The 15,248-nt window shown below is 38.5% G+C and overlaps 1 protein-coding gene across 2 annotated transcripts in view; it reads right to left on the minus strand.

The window, feature by feature from the left end:
* The window catches only part of GPR155 (G protein-coupled receptor 155), a 42,436-nt gene extending 28,023 nt beyond the window's left edge, over nucleotides 1-14,413 (minus strand). The window contains exons 1-4 of one of the 2 annotated variants that reach the window (XM_090280814.1): nucleotides 14,238-14,411; nucleotides 12,182-12,261; nucleotides 9,347-9,843; nucleotides 1,492-1,891 (exon numbers count right to left, since the gene is read on the minus strand). In XM_090280814.1, the coding sequence (XP_090136940.1) occupies nucleotides 1,492-1,891; nucleotides 9,347-9,812 (866 nt within the window). In that variant the 5' untranslated portion in view covers nucleotides 9,813-9,843; nucleotides 12,182-12,261; nucleotides 14,238-14,411. Of the gene's footprint in view, nucleotides 1-1,491; nucleotides 1,892-9,346; nucleotides 9,844-12,181; nucleotides 12,262-14,237 lie in introns of both variants that reach the window. The other variant, XM_090280815.1, reaches the window with a different exon arrangement.
* Nucleotides 14,414-15,248: the final 835 nt, after the last annotated feature.

A 15,248-nucleotide genomic window follows, 5' to 3' on the forward strand; every position in this document is an offset into this window, starting at 1 on the left:
ATGCCTGGGCTGTGGGCTAGGTCTCCCGTTGGGGGCGTGCAAGAGGCAACCAATTCATGTTTCTCTTGCATGTCAATGTTTCTCTCCTTCTCTTTCTCCCTCCTTTCCCCTCTTTCTAAAATGAAATAAATAAAATTTAAAAAATAGATTAAAATATTAAACAGGGATCAAAGACCTAGAAAAAAAGTTTTAAAAATGAGAATATTTAGCCCTGGCCAGGTGGCTCAGTTGGCTGGAGCATCATCCCGCACACCAAAAGATTGCTGGTTTGATCCCTGGTCAGGGCACATACCTAGGTTGAGGGTTCAATCCTCAGTTAGGGCACATCTGGGAGGCAACCAATCAATGCTTCTTTCTCACATTTATGTCTTTTCTCTTTCTCTCCCTTCCTATCTCTCTAAAATTAATAATCATATCCTCAAGTGAGAAATAAAAAAATTTTTTATGAGGATTTTACATTCTACTTATAAGTTGATAATACTATTACTGTTAGAACCATATTTATTACTGTGCCAATGCTAATATTTTACTTCTGAGATTCATAATACAATCATAAATAATATTCAGAATTTATATTCATTTGTATTATTTTGAAAATATAGATACTATTTTATATTGCACTAGTCTTATAAATTTAACTGAACTCAGTAATTAAGAATGCCCCAAGAGGGGACTCCTACAGACCCACAAGGAGGATTGGGAGTCCCCATTCCCCATTCCCTTTCTCCCCATTCCCCTTGCTCCTACGGGCTCTTGAGTTGGTCTGGGAGCTGCCTCTCTCCTCCCCTCTTCCCTCTTTTTCCCCTCAATAAACCCATTGCCTAATCTCCCCCACACCCCCAAAAGGAATGCCCCAAGTACCTGGGGATAATCTGGCAGTAAAATTGATGTCACTTGTACCATGAAGTATAACTTCATAGCTAAAGAGCTAAGTAAGCTGAAGAACTATTAGCTAAGAGGCTGATAACTCTTTATTTGACAGGCTAGGATCAGATAGTTGATAATAATCATTCATATTAACTTACTTCTATTTAGAAATTTCAATTACAGAATATTTCAGAATATTTCTCCCAAATTCATGATAAAAAGGTTATATTCAAAATTATTTTTTTAAATCATGACTAAGATGTTTTTGAGTTTAGGATTTTAACTGATTTAGAAAACTTAGAAATCTTGCAAAATGCTTTTAAAAAATATTACTGCACTTGGACATTAGGAGATATTAAGTAAAATTATTAAAAAGCTGAAGGGAAACCAATAGTCTTTATCCTCTAACATAAAATGTAAAAGATAACCTAACATGGAATAAGAAAATGACTTCCCACAATACACCAACATCACATTTTCCTTTAAATCACAATTATTCAGTTAGGAGGGATTATTATTATTATCAAACTATTTAAAGGAGAAAAGAGTTGCAGACATCTCAATGAACTAGCTAAATAAGACTTTCATAAAATATAACCCCCAAGTTAAATAAGTGAAACTTACAGTTTAGCTGTGATGAGAAGAGTTAGTACAACAAATGCTGACTTCTTCAATTTTTTTATTTTCCCTACCATTGTAAGACCAAGATAAAATAGAGCTGATCCAGAAAAAGAATTTGCAAGTCCGTCAAGAAAATTTTCCATATATTCAGGCACCTTTTGATTAAGAATAAAATTGAAGGCAATGCCAATGAAGACCATAAATACTATTGGGTTCTGTAATACTCGCAGAAGTCCAAGTCCCACAATTTTTACTTTGTTTTGAGAAGCATTTTGACTGTCTTTCCACTTCTGGATTTCACAGAAAATGAACCCTATAGGGTTTAACATCATAAGAGATATTGGTGCCACCAAATAAATGTACTGGAGATATTCTGGGTATGTAGTTTGATATAAAGCTTCAACTGCAAAACAAGAATTAAAATTGATTTTAAAATGATTACTACAGAAACGTAAAAAATTATGTGTATAATGTTTTCTGTGCACAACTACAACATATTGTAAATTAAATCTAAACAGTGCAGAATGATCTCATTAGCCTTGTTTTGTAAAAAGAATATTTTAGTAGGAAAGTTGAAACAAACAAGAACATACTATGTTAAATAACATTTAGCTCATGAAATAATAAACAACTTTTACAAATGTTTAGTAATACCCCCTAAATTTTACTGACTAGAGGCTTAGACTAGTCACAATAAAATAGAGGAATTGTAGAATTCTTTTTTTTTTTTTTTTTTAATGTTTATTGATTTTAGAGAGAGAGGAAGGGAGAGAGAGAGAAACATCGGTGTTTAGAGAAGCATCTACTTGAATGTTTTGGTGTACAGAACAATACTCCAACCAAGCCACACCAGCCAGGGTGAATTGTAGAATTCTTAAAAGAAACAATCCTTGTAACAAAACATTTAAGTAGTAATAACAACAAGGTGGCTGTCTGTTGGTTCCCTTGAGAGAGAAGTTTCACTGGAGCAGTGGCCAGAAGTCAGGGTACAGGGGATAGAGCAGCAAGTAGCAGATGACAAACTAAAAAATGAACACAGAAGTGATGAAGTCCAAGCTACACAGGAGTTCCCTACGAAGTCTAAGAATTAGATGTACTAGAAGTTTAGGACTTCAGAGTATGTCAGATATTAAGCTATAGAAGTTAATATTTCCCAGATGAGTATGTCCAGGATAACCTACGATGGCCATGTTAGTTGGTGGCTGAAATGGAGTAGAGAAAAACATCGCTGGTGATGAGGAGGTCAAGGAACTAAGAGGACAGAGAATTTAATGGGCAGGTCACATGGATGCTAAAGTCAAACAAGATAATGGCTAAACTTGGCAGAAGAGAAGGTAACAGTGAGCCAGATATTTAAGCCTTCAATGAATGACTAGAATGAAGTCAGTAGATGACAGCGATGAGGCTGAGCATGAACCTCAAAATGGGAATTTTTTACAAAAGAGCAAATAATAATGGCCTAGCAGTGGTACAAGGTGGCTGTGAGGAGGCCAGTCCTACCACTGCTCATGTAGTATGCAGGTGATGAGAAAATGGGCAGTCTCCGTTTGAGAGGAATGAAAGGGAATGCATGGCTTCAAAGACCAGTGAAGATGCTGAAGAATTGGGGATGGAAAGGTGGATAAGGAATGTTTGAAAGGGGAATATAGTGGAGTCATGGAATGCACATTTAACTAATACAAAGTCAACTACTCTCTTTAGGAAAACAAAAGCCTTTTTTGTCCCCCATAAAGCAAGTTCCCACAAATGCAAACAAATTACTGAAGAACAATGCTAGAGAAAAAAAAAAATCAGGCTGTGTTAGATTTAGGAATATACACAAAGTATGTGTGCTGTATTTTGTAGGTGATGTAAGGGGTTTTTCAAGGGTGTGACTGTACATGACAACTTTAGAACCCAGCCACTGCATAAGTTAAATCTCCTTAGAAAGGGGTTTGGGGGTTGGATTAGACTTATAGCAGTTTCTTGGTGAAAGTGAGGGTTGGTGACCTGGTTGTGGATTGATCGGGGCAATTTAGTCTTGAAGTAAACAACCTGGTCTCTAGGCACATTTTTGGCGATGAGTTCTGAAATTATTCAACCTGACATATAAAGGCTGATTCATAAGTGATTTGAGGTTAAGAAAGACAAAAGAACAGCCACAATCACTCACAAGGAGAGAGGCAATCATGTGAAGGAATGTAAAAGATTAGCTTTCTCAATTTACATTAAGATAAAGTGACACAGATGGGAAAATAATTTGTTTACTTACTCAGGATATGTAAGTTCACTTAATGTCATGCACATGTCCTGTTAAAGTTATGTAACTGGATTATATAACCTGTAGAAGTTCACTTTGTTCTCATTAGTTAAAAACTACTTTTTATAAGAATCAATTCCCTTCTTTTTAGTTAAGCACATACAAAGGTCTATATCCCTGAAATGAAGCAGCGGTTAAACAAAACACATTTGATTACATAAAATTTCACAAATTCTTTCCGATTTTCAAACTAGATATACCAGCTCTATAACGCTCAGTGGTTTTTTTCTATGCTTCATAAGTTTTTATCTTTTAAGTTAAAAAAAAAAAGCAGCACTTTTGATTTCAAGATAGTGACACTTTTTTGATCAGATATTCTCTCTCTAAGAGAAAGACATCCATATCTGTCTACAACTCAATTTTTTAAATGGAGACTATATTTTGGAAAAGCCTTGTGTTTTCAATTTGAGCACAAGAACTTTCCCAAATGGCCAACATAAAACACATAAACTTTGATAAAAATGCATAAACTTATAGCCCATAAAGCCCCTTAATGCCTTTTTCCAGAATTTACTGTCCTGGCACATTAACATTTAATATATTTTGGATTGTTTTAAAGCTCAATACAAATTTGAGCAAGTCTTTAATATCTATGGTTAACCAATCACCAAGTACTTTCTCTTTTTCCAGGATCTTTTGCATTTTCTCTTCTTGACTCCCACTACTACCACAGATGAAAAATTTCAAAACTGGGTTACTTAACATATTTCCAACCAATAGCTTTTTGGTTTTTCTTGGCTAAACCCCTTCATCCATTTTATTCACTGCTGAAAATATCATCTAAATCTTAACTTCCAAAAAATAAGATTTTCCCAAAGTTCTCACTGCCCACAGGAACAGCTATAGAACCTTAACTGACCCCTTATTTACCCAGCTCATCTCTCTGGGAATATCTAGCTAATCCTTACTGCAAAGCCTCCATCAACCAGTTTAATATCATAGTTAGACCACACAAATACTAGGTTTATAACTAGTTCTACATTCTGACCATCATCCCTCAACTTCTTGACGTCTCTCCTTTCTTGTCTAAATCTTGCCTACTCTTTAAGACCTGCCTCAGGTACTACAACTTCCACAGTCTTCAATTTATATCATGGATAGCCTCTTCTCTGAATGGCTCTGGTAAAATTGTTTCATATTAGTGTCACCTAACTAATTCCAAGTTCCTTGAAGGCATCATTTTTTAACTGTCAGTCCCCAGCACAGCACTGAGCAAATCTGGAAATAGTTGCTGAATGGAATTAACACATCAAAGGTTTCAGACAAAATAATGTATTTTGTAACACACAGTAATTTGTATCTAATTGCTGTTCACTAACTTGTTTTCTCTTTATTCCCAATTTTTTTTTCATATTCTGAATATTTTAAAGCAGATTATTATTGGGGTGTTTTTAAGTTGGTTGAACAGGTATTTGAAGGCAAAGGAAGTATAGTCTATAGGGACAGCAAAAAACTGGGAATAAATAAATACTTGTTAAATTACTAGAAGACTATGGTTAAACATGGAAATTTCAGTCCATTTCTGCCATTCATTTGCATAATTACTTAACATGTTCTTTTTTTCTAAAGATTTTATTTAGAGAGACGGGGAGGGAGGGAGAAAGAGAGGGAGAGAAACATCAATTTGTGAGAGAAACATTGATTGGCTGTCTCTCACATACACCCCAACTGGGGACCTGGCCCACAACCCAGGCATGTGCCCTGACCAGGAGTCGAACCATTGACCTTTCACATTGTGGAAGGACGTTTAATAGAGCCACATCATTCAGAGCTTAACATTATGTCTTTATAAATTGGTAGTGCTACTCTTTTTTTACCAATCTAAAATAAAGATTGGTTTTCAAATCTGAAAAAAACAAAAACAAAAAACATATATATATGAAAGCAGTGACTCCTACTAACAAATTAGATTTATAATTTTATAAACTATTAAATTCTAATTAATTAGTACTTAGAAATAAGGCTCTTGGGGGGAGGAGAAAACTCCACTTTGAAGAATTACTATATAGCTTTGAAGAACTAAGAGACAAAATTAGCCACCCACTGTGGCTCCTATTTTGATTCTAGCAGATTTTCAATCCCTAGCAAATAACAGAAAGACTCAGATGAGATCATTCTATTATTTAATGGCATATAGTTAAATGCTTCATTTCCTTTTTGTTTACAGCTCAAGCACTAGAGCATAATTATGATTAGTCAGGGTACTTATGTTATCAGCATTGTTTGAGGAATAAATTATAGGATTTAACTATGCCCTATTAGTATCTTTTAATGACCAAGGCAGGGAACCATTCTGATTTGCTGAAATCAACATTTCACCTTGGTTTCGTCTCACACTCAGATTTCTTTAAGTATCTTTGAAAAGAATTGTTCTAAAAATAAAAACAAAAAAACAGAGCTTCTTTTTTAGTCTGTAATAAGGCACTGTAGTTTTCTGTCACTTCAGTGTAGATAAATTAATTTAATGTAATTTCACAGACTGTTATAATTGTCATAGTATAGAGAAAAAGGAAACATGACTGTCCTTTTTCTTTATTCATTATCTGCCTTCTCCTGAGTTACCTGTAAACTGGACTGACATGAAACAAATAGTCTTCAAAAGGTCAATTCTTATAAGCTATGTTTATCTGTGAACAAGGGAGTGGGAATTCTGGGGAGAGGTCACATAACAAACTGAAAAGGTCTTCTCTCTAGAGACAAAGTCTTCTCTGTTCCCACTGAAGGAAACCAGAAGGCAGATGGGCATGGACAGCAATAATAAATCACCTCACTGAACCAGATACATCGCCCTGCAGTTCTGTATCACACCTTCCAATCTGCAGGCACATGGAAAAGTACTTCAGTCTATACTATTGGATTCTGGTAAAGTTATTTTCTACATTCTAATGTTACAATAGCTCATATTATTTGTGATTTTAAAATTAAAAAAAAAAATTACAACTCAAAATCTATGAGCATAGCCCCGGTCAGGTGGCTCAGATGGTTGGTGCGCCATCCCATGCACCAAGGGGTTGTGGGTTCAATCCCAGGTCAGGGCACATATCTAGGTTGCAGGTTCAATCCCCACTTGGGGGAAATGTGGGAGGCAACCAATTGATGTTACTGTCTCACATCTATGTTTCCTTCCCTCTCTTTCTCTCTCTCAATAAGCATATCCTCAGGTGAAGACTTAAAAAGAAAATCTACAAGCATAATCATCAGGGAAATTGGGCTAGTACACTGCTGGAAACATAATTATTATCAGGTTCATTGATTTAATGTGGGACATAAGAAAAACAGTGATGAACATGGCTGACTACACTTTTTAGCTAGAGAGTCTGCCAGTCTGCCTTGATAGGAAAATGGATAAACTCATTTAATAGGTCTTTTTCCACTAGTACTCATTTTATGAAATATTTTAGATTAATGTAAAGATAATAAAACATTGATTCTCTGTGAAAGTAATGTATCGGAAGGGCTAGTTTGGTCTTCTGAAGATTAAATGGGCATGTTATATAACTCTGTGGCATAAGAGAATGCCCAGGATTTAGAACCAAAAGACCTAGGTTTGGATCTCAGGCACCTGTAAGCTATGTGACTTGGGATAAGGCAATTAAATCTTTGTAAGCTTGTCTCCTTATTTAAAAATGAGGATAACAATATCTGCCCTACCTCAAATGAGATAAGTAAATAAGAAAGAACTCTATAAAGTTACAAATGTTAGTTCTACTTAGTTATGGGCTTACTAATCGATGAGAATGTGAAACTATATTTATAGTTTATGTCTAGATTAAGATATAGCAATATTCATTAAACATTTAATACTATGATGCTCAGCTACTGCTTAGGTCCTTATACCGTAAATACTTCGATGAATTTAAATTATTAATGCCTCTGAAGAGATGGATAAGTCTTCATTAAAATGCTTGGTTCATTCTTAATTTTAAAATCCACTAACCTTAAAGAAACACCTATCTAGTTTCTGATTATTTTTAGCTTAGTTATATAACAGCCTAATTTTCCTCTCTCATAAACCTCCAGCTTTACTCATAGTTATTTAACTTTTAAGGTATATCTATCTCTGTTTCTGGTAAAAGAGATGGAGAAGGGTCAAAGGAGGAGATGAAAAAGATAGTCCACTAGTATCGTTTGGTGCCAGTGGTGAAATGGTGAAATAATCTGGAGTGGTGTGGGGGAGAGGGGTAAAACTACTGAATAAGAAATCTGAAAGTTGCCCTGGCTGGTGTGGCTCAGTGGACTGAGCACCAGCCTGTGAACCCAAAGGTTGCTGGTTCAATTCCCAGTTAGGGCACATGACTGGGTTGCGGGCCAGGTCCCCAGTTGGGGGACACATGAGAGGCAACCACACATTGATGTTTCTCTCCCTTTCTCCCTCCCTTCCCCTCTCTCTAAAAATAAATAAATAAAATCTTACAAAAATAAACAATAAAAAGAAATCTGAAAGTTAATGGCAGATTTCAATAGTCATTTTGTAGGGTTTTTTTGGTCTCTGCTCAGGAGCTATATCATCAGAAAGGCCTTTACTGACTCCCTTCCTTACGTAGTACCTCCTCATCCCTATCCCTCTATACTACTTTACTTATTTTTATGGCCCTTGTCATTACTTGATATCATTTTAATTTTATTTTCCCATTAAAATGCAAATTCAATATGTACAAGAATGTTGTTCACAGATATTCCCATCAGCCAACACAGTCACTGGTACATAATGGGTCCCTACGAATGGGTGAATGTTGAATGAATGAATGACTGTATTCGTAATATTCAGGTCCTCACATTATGATACATGATCAAAGTACAATATAAACTTTAATCTAAAAATAAATATATAAAAAACAGTTACTAAGTATACATTTTCTTAGTGGCAGAATGCCTGGGAAAAAAAGGTGTTTCAAGATCGCTCAACATCCCAAACTGGTACTTTTACTGTTTCATCAGCAAACATACACAAAGAAACATAAAATTAAGTTGCTTAAAGAACTGGAAAAGTGAAGACGGAAAAGTTGGAAAGGTGAAAAAACCCTATTTTTGTTCTTAAACAAGAAATTAACTTCAACTAAAGTACATTGACAATTTGAAGAACAAGCTCAAAAATGAGCATTAATGTAAAATAATATATATTCCAGATGGTAAGAAAAATGAGAGGAAAAGTCACTCATAAAATTCCACTGTTAATATTTAATAATGACTGTTTTTATACAGACATATGCCTATGTTTTTTACATAATTTAAATCAGAATCTTATCTCTTCTGGAAATTAAATTTCTTTTGTGTGTGATTATTGAGAAGAAAAAAATACTATTAGAAAAATAATTCACAGTTTATTTGGATATGGCCATTTGTTTTAGGCAGACATTTCAAGGAGCCTCAAACTCTGAAGTTAAGGAAAAATAGAATTCATCCTCATTTAAGACATATTTAAGAAAAAAAAGTGAAAGAACTCTTAGATATAAGAGTAAGTATCTATCACTAACAAATGCTTAAATTAAAAAGCTTATACTTTGCTATCTTCTAAAACACTTAAAGTTTAAAAGCTGAAAAATAAAAAAAATAACTTACCTATAGGATATCCCAATGCAAAGTCATTACTTTGTGTAGCAAAAATAGGGAATAGTCCGGCTTTGCTAAAGCGACTGTCAGGGCTGGCAACTAATAAGGTTAGAACACATACAACAAAAAATACAGAAGCTTTGGCAATTAAGATGCTATACAGGAAAGACCAATCCACATTGGAAAAATTAAGTACAACCATGTTTTTGAATAATAAGGCTGGAAGTGCAAATCTGGAGACAAAATTTCCCAGTCCTTTGGCCTGTGTTGATGTTATGACATTGGCCCTTCCTGCTATATAGCCACAAAAGACTATGCCAAAGCATTCAAGTAAGGCTGGAAAAAGCCTTGTTATTGACATTGAAGGTGGATCATTGGTGGAATTAAATCCATGCATTACTGTTGAGGACAAAGTGTTGGTCATATCGACTGCAATGGTTAAGTTCTTGGCAGGTAAATCAGAAAAAGAATTCATTTTCTTTCCCTTTTCAACTCCAACCAGCTCTCTGGAAAGAAAGAAAGAAGATTCAGTGTAACAATCACTAGGAAGAATGCTGGTTGAAAGAATACATTGGCAAACCTAGACTTATTAAATGGCTAAATAAATACACATACTTTTCTTCAACTACCATCAGAAAAAAAAAATTTAAAAAAAGGGTTGGAGTGTTTCCTTGCTAACAATAACCTCTTTACTCTCAAAGGTGGGTGGGTGCAACATATTTATGTTGCTCTCCTATATTCAACATCAGACCTGAGTAACAGCTGCAGTGATGCCCCTGGCTGGTTTGGCTCAGTGGATTGAGCGTCGGCCTGCGAGCTAAGTGTCGCTGGTTCGATCTTCCAGTCAGGGCACATCAGAGAAGGAAAACTCTGACTCCAAAAAACCTCCGCTGCCTTGCGGCATACCTCTTCAGGGGAAAGGCTAAGGGAGTAAACCCCGACAGAAAATCCGGAGCCGGAGTCCCTAAGGCGGTTTGACGTTGTAGTCAACACCGGCAACTCCTGCGGCGCACCTGAAGCCAAGCTGTATTGACTCCATCTTTCCCTTGGACCCTTCAGCTGCGAAGAGAGGGGGGGTCTGCTGCATGGGCAACAGCAGACCCTCCATATCACCCTGCCCAGGCTCTGTAGCTTCAGCTTCACTGGAGAGGACACTCCAGCGTCATCGCAAGATGTCGATTCAACACGGGAGGAGACAGATACCGTGTCACTCCCGAGTCGGACTGCACAGCCATTCTCGGCGGTGCAGATAGACTCTTAAGAAGCTACACCATCGTCTCTCGAGACGGACGGCTGCCAATACTCTGTCTAATGCAATACTCTGATGCCTCGGGATCCTCCCCAGAGATTCACCCTCTAGCTCCATCCACCTAGTGATTAATAAAAGCATGGAGCTCAGAGTCTCTGCTGAATGTTCACCTGCATCCAGATTCTCCAGAAATTTCACAAGTTCTCAGGGAGAACACTAGACAGAAGGGGCCTTTCCAGCCTGTGGTCATACTTGACTACAGCATAGGAAAAGGGGTATCATAGAGGATCACTTACTAACTTCGAACTAGTAACTTTTATTTTTTGTCTCACTTTCCTCATTTGTGTAATGGTAATAATAGTACCCACCTCACAGGAACTTGAAATTATTTAAGTAAAGGCCACATAATGACATCTGGCACAAAGCAATCGCTTAACAAGAATTAAATATAATTTTGATAGCATATTGAGAGAGAATGAAACAAAAAATAATGGCAACTCACCAACCTACTCTTAGTTCTTTTTACACCAGCCACACATATTGGCCTTTTTGAATGCCCCACAGTTCCTTTGCATTACCTGGACTTTGCACATGTAGTTAACTCTAAAAATGTTTCTTCTCTACCTGCCCACCACTCCCTACACACAATAACACTTACTTATCCTCCAAATCATATAGTTCAGAAGTCAGTTTTATCATGTAAGGGCTTCTCTGACCCCACAGCCAGGCCAGGAGTCTTTCTCAAATAGAATTATATTCCTTACCTTTAGGCTACGTTTCTCATTTTATAATTACACTATGCATTAGAGTGATTCTTTGTTTTATGTCTATCTCCTTTACTAGACTTTTAAGGGCTACAGGAACTGTGTCTGTGCATGTTTCTGCTTACTATTGTGTCACTATCACCTAACTCAGTACATGGCACACAGGAGACTCCATATGTATATCTTTATTTCACCTTTTAGTCAACGTTCTCTTTTAGGAACTATCTAGTTCATGGTCAGAAATCTCTCTCTCTCTAATGATAAAATATTTTAAGTTTTTCACTATAGTAACAGGCCCAAGACTATACAACGTGTTCTAAATGTTCTAAAGCTGTTCATAAAATGTTAAAGAATACAAAATGTGTTGTAAACTGTTCTAAAGATGTTCAGAAAAAAATGCTAAAGCAAGAAAAAAGTTCCTTATCAGACTTCCCTCTTGCTGCCACAGACACATGAACATGAGGTTTAGACAACTGGAAATAATTAGCTCTTATTAGTAACTTGAAATTGACATGGCAACAACTGCCAATTTATAATTACTCTGGGTCAACCATCTAAAGTGACCTTATGTAAGGCAGAAAGTCAAAAAGCTCATTCCTGGAATTTACAATGCCCAGGTTAAGTTCTGAAACACCCACATCACATTAAAAAGACTCAGATGGCAAGCCAAAGACCAGCAATAACTGTACTCGGGAGTGTGAACAAGATAATTTTCCCTGTGTGACACTGTTATTCACTGAACCATTTAAAAACTTACATTTAATCTGGATCCGGCCAAGCAGGATTAGGTAGGAGTGGTCAATATACACAAAACCTACAATATTCACATACCTGAAGTTTAGCAACTGAGCGTCAAATTACATCCTGGGAAAGCTACTGGTTGCTACAGATATCCATAGTAGAGGTAGGAGCTGGTAAACGATCAAACAAAGGCGTTAAACATTTGGAGCTCTAAAGATGTGGACTTGAAAAGTCAGTGCTAAAGAATGAGGTGATAAATTAGCCCACTCTTCTGTTATTTTTTTCAAACTTCCCTGTATTTCTTTGCCAGGAGATTTAATAACTAATACTACTCATACTTCTTATTTGTACCACACTCACATTATCAATGTACTCCAATGCTTTTTTAAACCAACAGTTTTAACCAAACTAGCAGTTGTCCAGTGAAAACAGTCAAAAAGCCCTGAACCCAATTTTGGGCCTTATCTCTTATCAACTCTTTGGGCAAGCTACCTAGCCTCTCAGGACCTTAGCTTCCTCAACTATAAAATTAGAGTATAAACCTCCTTAGAGGAATATTGTGAGGCTTGGAGACTTTATACTAAGCTTATCTTAGTAGTTTATCACAGAGTAGGCTTTCAAGAAATAGTAGTAATTGCTATTAGGAATTGTGGTCGTAATAAGAATGGTAACATTAAATATAATGCATCGATCTATGCCAGTGCTTCAAACAATACTTGGTATTAAAGATCCTCCAACTAAAACAGAGGAACAGGATGGGCCACAAGGTTATCGTTTTTATTTTAAACCAAACAATTACGAGGAGTTCAATTTAATTTAGTTTGATCTTAAATAGTTGTTAGCAGGGAGGAGAGAGCTCTTCACTTTTCTCAAGGTGATGGTCAAATAGTTGTCATAATGCCCAGGCTTAAGTTTCAGTTAGATGAAAATTAAGAGAAAAACTGAGAAGTACTTTGCCCCTTTCCATGAGGTTTCTTTTAATGTTCCTCAATATTATAAAAGCAATATCTGCTAGTTGAGGGAAAGTCAAATTAACCAGTAAGAACTTCTCTCATCTTCATCCCCACCTCCCCCACCATGAGAGGAAAAGATGCTTTCTAAAGCATTATTTTAAAATGAACAGGAGCCACAACAACGGAAGTTGTTGTTTTTTGTTCTTGTTTTTAAAGTTACATCCAGTCTTTTCATCTCATTAAAACAAAGCTTGTTAGGGGACAAGCTGATTTGTCAGAGTAAAAAACACTCACTGACCACTCACTGGGGCAGGGAGTGGAGGCATGTTATATACAAAACACTTCGGGCTACTTCATTTTTGGTTAAGATGACAGAACCATTGAAATGGTAAACAATTGATATTACTAAGTAAAAATGGGGAAGAGGGTTCTGATGAACTTCCCAGAGGAAGCTTTAAACTCTTAGGCTGTCTATTCCTTAAGCACCCACTATCCTTTATCCTGTGGGAAAAGCATAATACAGTGTGGTACCACTGAACGCACTCTTCCACAGCAACTTCCACCCACTCCCACCGACTTGTAGGGGACCAAATGCCCTCCCTGGAGACCTCGGGTGGGGAGCACTGAGCGCTGTTCTTCCCCGGTCGTCAGGGATGGACTCTGGCCCTCCAAGATAAGGGTGTGGAGAGTCGCTAACCACAGAGGCCGTCCAGAGCATAGCTACCACCCAAAGCCCGGACAGGCAGCCGTCGAAGCGGAAAGGCAGCTTGGGGTCTGTGGCTGGGAGAACAAGTTGGTCCTTCAGCTTCCCCAGGGCATGGAGTCCCAACGTTAGAGTAACTGACATGTTCTAAAAGGGGGTAAGGGAGAAAATTTGGAGCAATTCTCCAAGTATATGGGCAGAAGCTCCCGGGAGGGCAGAGACTGAGACCACCCCTTGGGATAAGGAGCAGTCCGAGAATAACATGGTGTAATGAGGTGTTCCTCAAACTAGGGAATGGAAATTCTATCGCCGAAGGGTACCAACGAGCTGCCTCTCCCTCTACGGAAGCCCTCCCGGGTAGCCCACACACATCCTCCTAGAGGTGGGCACTGCGGGGAAGAGGCGGGCGGGCGCAGGCAGTGGGCTGCGGGCCTGAGCGCTGCCCACCTGCTCAGATCTGGGGCGCGGGGGCACGGGAGGTTCATCTCACCTGCTACGTCTGCAGCCCCGAGGCCGCGAGGTGAAGGGAGTCGGTGCTCGCAGTGGGCCAAACAGGGAGGGAATCACCGTCATCTCCCTCCCACCCACAGCACTCCTAGCAGAGAGCTGCCAGCTGTCGGCTGCAGCAGCTCAGTCACGTTCCACGAAAGTGAGGTGCCCCAAAGTAGTAGCCGGGTCAGCTCCTCCCCGCGCCGGCTGGGCGGCTCCGCCCCACCAAGGCCCCACCCCCACGCCCCGCCCTTCGCGGATAGCCTCCAGGCCGCACGGTCTCCGGGCCCGCCCTCCTGTATCGCCCCCGCAGCCGGCACGCCGGCGCGCTGGGTCCCCGCCCCCGCCCCCAGCGAGCGGCCCAGTCATTAGACTCAGGCGGCGGGACTTCCGGCAGCCCGGCTGCCCCAAGATGGCGACTGCTGTAGGCTTCTCTGGTCTCGTTTCCCTGAACTCAGCTACAGTGGCCTTTAGTCTTTCCCCCAACCCCGCTTCGTGTGATCCTCCAATTCCTCTTTTAGTTAATCTAGTCCTTTTTATAGCACACTGTTTAAACGCAAGGACTTACAAGTCAGACCTGGGTCAGAATCTCACCTTCCACTTTCTCAAGGCAGGGTGACCTTGACTTTTCTAAATCAGAGGTGGAAATATATGAAGCTTTAGCACTGTGATTTAGAATAAGCTCCCAGTCCCTGACTGCTTGTGTTTCTACTATAGAGGAAACTATATGCATGCCCTCTTGGTCTACCAACAGTTAACTGGGTGCATTGTTGGAAAACTTAAAAGAGCTTCTTGAAGTAAAGGGATCCCCGATACAGTGTGTCCTCCAATAACATCTTTTCTTTCAACATTGATGAAACGTTGATGAGATGTCAAGAATTTAACTGTTGTTTATATTAATTAGCCTATGGTAAACTTGGTTTCGTTATATGTTATTTCCCTTTAGTTCCAAGAGGCTAACCATAATGTTAAGTGAGGACTTACTGTAGACTTCCGTTCTGAAACCAGAAGG

Source organism: Furipterus horrens, unplaced genomic scaffold (assembly GCF_987537825.1).
Source record: "Furipterus horrens unplaced genomic scaffold, mFurHor1.1.pri manual_scaffold_1, whole genome shotgun sequence".
Lineage (NCBI taxonomy): Eukaryota > Metazoa > Chordata > Mammalia > Chiroptera > Furipteridae > Furipterus > Furipterus horrens.